Source organism: Piliocolobus tephrosceles, chromosome 2 (assembly GCF_002776525.5).
Source record: "Piliocolobus tephrosceles isolate RC106 chromosome 2, ASM277652v3, whole genome shotgun sequence".
Taxonomy (NCBI): domain Eukaryota; kingdom Metazoa; phylum Chordata; class Mammalia; order Primates; family Cercopithecidae; genus Piliocolobus; species Piliocolobus tephrosceles.
Window position 1 is genome coordinate 51425202 of NC_045435.1, and position 6000 is coordinate 51431201.

Genomic DNA, 6000 nt, shown 5'->3' on the forward strand with positions numbered 1-6000 from the left:
TGGAGTCTTGCTCTTGCTCTGTTGCCCAGGCTGGAGTACGATGGTGCAATCTCGGCTCACTGCAACCTCCACCTCCTGGGTTTAAGCGATTCTCCTGTGTCAGCCTCCTGAGTAGCTACTGGCGTGTGCCACCACACTCAGCTAAACTTTTGTATATTTAGTAGAGACGGGGTTTCACCATGTTGGCCAGGCTAGTCTCAAACTCCTGACCTCAGGTGATCCACCCAAAGGAGGCTGGGATTACAGGCATGAGCCACTAGGCCAGGCCGAGAATCTGTAATCTTAAGTGCTCAGGGGTTCCTAGCACAATAAAACCACTGACACCCACACACAACCCACAGGTTCACACTCCCTGGCCTGATGATCAGGACCCCTATATGAGTTGATCCCTAAGGACATTTTCAGGGAAACTCCTGCTCATCCTTCCATCCATCCAGTTCCTCCCTGGCACAAACACCAGGCAGAATTAACCATTCTCCCCAGTTGGCCTATGGCAGCGCTTCTCAAACCTGGTAGTGCATTCGCATCACCTGGACATCCTGTTCTGCTGTGATTCCGGCTCAGTAGCTCTGGAGCCTTAGCTTCTGCGTTTCTAACAAGTTATTGAGTGCACTGCTAGCCTTGCTTTGAGTAGCAAGGTGCTACTGCACTATGCAGCATGACTGCTGCGGTACTCCTCACATTTCACCCACGGGGCCAGGATTTCACAGATAGTGCTGACAACGGCTCCTGAAATTCCCTTAAATTCAGCAGGAAGTAGGGAGATTAGGGGAGCAAACTTTGAGATCAACACTATATAGTACTTCCTAGAGCCTCATGCTCTGAGTACTTATCAGTATCAAATAACTACACCATTTACCGACTAACTACAGGCCACATCCCGCACCAAGTATTCTGTGTCTGCTCTGGTATAAACTGTTATCCCACATAAGGTACTCAGGTCTTGTTGGCTCACCATAAATGGTAGCTTTTATTTCTAATTCTTACAACGTACATGTCAGGCTTTATCAGCCCTATTTATCCTCTGGACTACCACTTTTCTAAAATTTTAGTTAGTCCTTAAAAGGACTAATTAACATGAGGTAGAGAATTACCAATAAGAAAACTAAGGACAAAGCAGTTAAATACCTTGCCCAGCATCAGTTGCACAGCCAGCAAAAGTGGAATCCAGGATGTGAACTCAAGCAGTCTGATTCTAGACCTCAGGGTCCTAAGTGCTACATATGGTAAGCGCTGGTAAGCCTGTCTTGACAGTGTACCTCCCACCCACACTCTCTAAAAAAGGGACACTGATATTCAGAGAAGTGAAGTGTGAAGTCAGCTGTCTTAGGACAATGAGCTCTAGGGTGGAAGTGAAACAGAAATCAAGGGCTGTTACTCCCAACCCCTCATTCTATGCCATGCCACCTTGTCAGTCTGACTTGTCCAACCTTGAAGTAAATAAAAATGCCAATGAGGCTTAACACCTGGGGAAAGTGAGTCTGCTCTGCCCGGCTACAGACTTCCTAGCCACAGGGATTAGCTGCCACGGACTCCCCAGACATGCACACTACGGTCACATGATGCTCACGTGTCTTTCTCCTTCTCAGAACTCTCATACTCCAGGAACACGATGTGCCGGGGATAGTGGCCGCAGATATCCCCGTTCGTGTTTGGAATCACGCTGAAACAGTAGTCTCGGCCAAACAGCTCCAGACATCTCTTCTCAATGCGTTCAACCTGCACAGAGGAGACCAGAACACAAAGAGAATTATGGGGTTCTGAGGGTGAGAATTAGGAGGTCCATGGCCTGAGAGGTCACTGGGAAAGACATATACCTCGGTGATAATTATTCTGTGCTGGGAAGATGTGATGCTAGGCCACAGGCCCTACATGTAGTTCATTAACCCATATATTGTATGCTTCAGGAAGGATTCTTAATTCCCTAACAATGAATCTGAAATTGTGGGTGTTGAGCATTTGGAGGAGAGGATTACAGCTTTCATTAGATTCAAAGAGGTCTACAACCCATAAAACATACGAACTCTTGATCCAGGTTACTGAAACTGCCACTAATCCACTACCTTCCTTGGTCAGCTTCCCCATTCTTTTATTTATTTATTTATTTTTTGAGATGGAGTCTTGCTCTGTCGCCCAGGCTGGAGTGCAGTGGTGCAATCTCAGCTCACTGCAGCCTCCGCGTCCTGGGTTCAAGTGATTCTCCTGTCTCACCTTGAGTAGCTGGGATTACAGGTGCACAGAACCACACCTGGCTAATTTTTCTATTTTTAGTAGAGACGGGGTTTTCACTATGTTAGCCAGGCTGGTTTCAAACTCCTGACCTCAGGTGACCCGCCCACCTCGGCCTCCCAAAGTGCTGGGATTACAGGCGTAAGCCAACGCACCCGGCCTTTATTTTTTTAAAAGACAGAGTCTCACTCTGTCGACCAGGCTGGAGTGCAGTGGCACGATCTCAGCTCACTGCAACCTCAGCCTCCTGGGTTCAAGTGAGCACATTTGGCTAATTTTCATATTTTTAGTAGAGATGGGGTTTCACCATGTTGGCCAGGCTGGTGTTGAACTCCTGATCTCAAGTGATCCTCCCAGGTGTGAGCCACCGCACCTGGCCTCTTCCCTTTTTTTTTTTTTTTTTTCTGAGAAAGAGTCTTGCTCTGTCGCCAGGCTGGACTGCAATGGTCTCCACTCACTGCAACCTCTGCCTCTTGGGTTCGAGCAATTCTCCTGTCTCAGCCTCCCGAGTAGCTGGGATTACAGGTGCGGGCGGTGCCACCATGACCAGCTAATTTTTTGTATTTTTAGTAGAGATAACGTTTCACCATGTTGGCCAGGCTGGTCTCTAACTCCTGACCTCATGATCCGCCTGCCAAAAGTGCTGGGATTACAGGCGTGAGCCACCACACCCAGCCAACAAAAATTTTTTAATAGTGATGGGGGTCCATGTTTCCAGGCTGCTCTTGAACTCCTGGGCTGAAGCAATCTACCTGCCTCGGCCTACCAAAGTGCTAGGGTTACAGGCATGAGCCACCGTATTGGCCCTCTTCCCCATTCTTTAGCCATAGACCAGTAACTACAAGCTCTATTCCATGCAATCAGTAAAAGCTGCAGTCTCCTTATATAGAACTCGCTTGTGAAATAGAAGAAAGAGCTCCCCCTAAAATTACTTGTTTTGTTCACAGTTCAGAGAAAAACACAACAGAAAAAAAGACATAAGAACTGTAACACTGGCCAGGTGCGGTGGTTCACGCCTATAATCCCAGCACTTTAGGAGGCCGAGACGGGAGGATCACGAGGTCAAGAAAGAGATCGAGACCATCCTGGCCAACATGGTGAAACCCTGCCTCTATTAAAAATATAAAAATTAGCTGGGCATGCTGGTGGGCGCCTATGGTCCCAGCTACTCGGGAGGCTGAAGCAGGAGAATCACTTGAACCCGGGAGGCGGAGGTTGTAGTGAGCCAAGATCATGCCATTGCACTCCAGCCTGGGCGACAGAGGGAGACGCCGTCTCAAAAAAATATATGTATATAAATAAAAAAAATTAGTTAGGCGTGGTGGCGCATGCTTGTAGACCCAGCTACTAGGGAGGCTGAAGCAGGAGGATAGCTTGAATCCAGGAGGTGGAAGTTGCAGTAAGCCAAGATCGCACTACTGCACTCCAGCCTGGGTGACAGAGGGAGACTCCGTCTGGGGAAAAAAAAAAGTTTGCAAGAGGTTAGTCCAAAGGGGTAGCGAGTTACATCAATCGATTGTTCAGTTACAGATTTAACTCCCTGTTCTACCTGAATAGTTATAAATACATATCCATCTAAGTTTGTAGGAGATCAGAAGGCCTGGAGAGATAATTAAGGCCAGCTGCAGCCACTATCAGGTGTAACTTATGACAACCCTAATCTTCAGGGTCATGTATATTGAAAGAGGGGTCCAAAAAAACCAATGACCAGAAAAACCAAAAGACCCTCACTGGCCAGGTGTGGCAGCTCAGGCCTGTAATCCCAGCACTTTAGGGGGCCGAGGTGGGAGAATTGCTTGAGTTTAGGAGTTTGAAACCAGCCAGGGCAATACAGTGAGACCATGTCTCCACGAAAATAAAAAATAAAAAAAAAATTAGCCAGGTATGATGGTGTGTACCTGTGGTCCCGGGTACTTGCCAGGCTTAAGTGGGAGGATCGCTCGAGCCCAGGAGTTCGAGGCTGCAGTGAGCCATGACTGCACCACTGCAATCCAGCCTGGGCAGCAGAGCAAGACCCTGTCTCAAAAAAAAAAAAAAAGGCCAGGTGCGGTCGCTCATGCCTGTAATCCCAGCACTTTGGGAGGCTGAGGTAGGCGGATCACCTGAGCTCAGGAGTTCAAGACCAGCCTGGCCAACATGGGGAAACTCCATCTCTACTAAAAACTACAATAATCAGTTGGGCGTGGTGGTGGGGTCCTGTAATCCCAGCTACTTAGGAAGTTGAGGCAGGGAGAATTGCTTGAACTGGGGAGGCGGAGGATGCTAATTCTGACTTGGTAGGACTGGGTGGGACTAAGGAATCTCTATTTTCACAAAGTACCCCAGATGATAATTAAACAGGTGGTCCCCAGACTATCCTTGGAAAAATTACTTGGCCATTTGGAGAGTGAGCAAGTCCGATCCTTACTGAAGTCTTCCCTGGGTTACTTCAGAGACTACCAGATGCCAACTACAGAATCGCAACTCAGGGTAACCTCTGGGGCCAAATCAGAGTTCTGTGGTGCAGGATGGAACAGAGTTCCACTGGAAAACTTGGTGCTAAAGTGGCTAAAACCACGTGGGGGAATGAGATGGCAGGGTCAGCAAGATTCCCATCGCACTGCCAGCCAGTGCTTAGGGTGGGGATGGCCTGAGCTGACAAGAAGCCCTCCAGGTCTGGCGATAAGAGGACTGGGTGGAAATCCCAAAGGGAGGAAAAAGAGGAACTGAGACCTGCTTTTGACGAAGGAACTGAGTGGGAGTGTGGGTTGTCTTCTTGCTCTATAGGGGAAGGAAAGGGATGGGCCTAAGTTATGCTGAGACCTTATAAGGGGGCAACACACTGCGTTCTCCTCCTGGCTCCATTCTGACCTCTGACCCTGAGGAATCGTCTCCCTACTTTTCTTAGATTCGAGGGCTTTTTCCCCGACACAACTCATCCTACGGCACCTGAAGCAGGGAATAGGCCTTCCTTAGGTCCTCCTCTCTGATCTTTGAACCTGGCCCCTCAGCTTCATCTCTCACCTTCAGACCCCTTCTCAAACAAAAAGGACCTCTCTGCTGGGCTCATTTTGACCCGTTTCTCCTTTTATGGTTGTCAAGTCTGACTCTTACACTCTGGTTCCAGACCCTGGAGAACTCCTCTCTCTCTCCTCTTCCTCAGCGGCGAGGTACCACTCCTACCTTTCTCTCACCCCTGGTCTCAGCCTTTCCTCTGTAATTCCCCAAGTTAGGGGCCTTCCCCAGCTCATCGTGCCTCCAGTCTCACCTTCGAGCCGCCGGTCCCGCTGCCGTCCTTGGCCCGGTACTGAGTCCGGGAAAACTCCTCCAGCAGCTCCCCAAGCCCCGGCTCCTGAGGCGGCGGGTTGCCCGAAGAGGCCGAGGACCCCGCCGAGGCGGTGGCGGCGGCGGCCCGAGCGCCGGCCATGGCCCAGCCCCGCGTCCCGTCAGTGTGCCTCAAGCCGGCCCATTGCACCTGCCTGCACCAACTCCGACACCAGAACCTCCGGAACCGCCTTAGCCACCGCCTTCTACCTCCACTTCCGGCCCCGCCCCGTCCCGCCGGATGTTTACTCCTGCCCTGGCCAATCGGAGCTCAGGACCCGCGCCCCGCCTACGATTACTGGCCCGCCCCCGGCGCGGAGCGATCCTTTAGCCTCCAGGGAGGCCACTTGCAGATACCGCGTGATCCGCCCCAAGGGGTTTCCCCTGGGGAAACCGGACTCAACCATTGGGCTGCCGGGGGATGGGGGTAGCAGGAAGGAACCATTGAAAAAAACCAGAAGAAAAGCG

The 6000-nt window shown here is 50.4% G+C and overlaps 1 protein-coding gene across 6 annotated transcripts in view; it reads right to left on the reverse strand.

The window, feature by feature from the left end:
- The window catches only part of MTMR14 (myotubularin related protein 14), a 52512-nt gene extending 46739 nt beyond the window's left edge, over nt 1-5773 (reverse strand). For all 6 annotated transcript variants that reach the window (XR_002732981.3, XM_023218533.2, XM_023218537.2 and 3 more), the window contains exons 1-2: nt 5477-5773; nt 1571-1719 (exon numbers count right to left, since the gene is read on the reverse strand). Coding sequence is in view for 5 of the 6 variants with exons in the window: in XM_023218533.2 (XP_023074301.1) it covers nt 1571-1719; nt 5477-5635 (308 nt within the window). In the remaining variant the exon portion in view is untranslated. The remainder of the gene's footprint in view (nt 1-1570; nt 1720-5476) is intronic.
- Between the last annotated feature and the right edge of the window lie 227 nt (nt 5774-6000).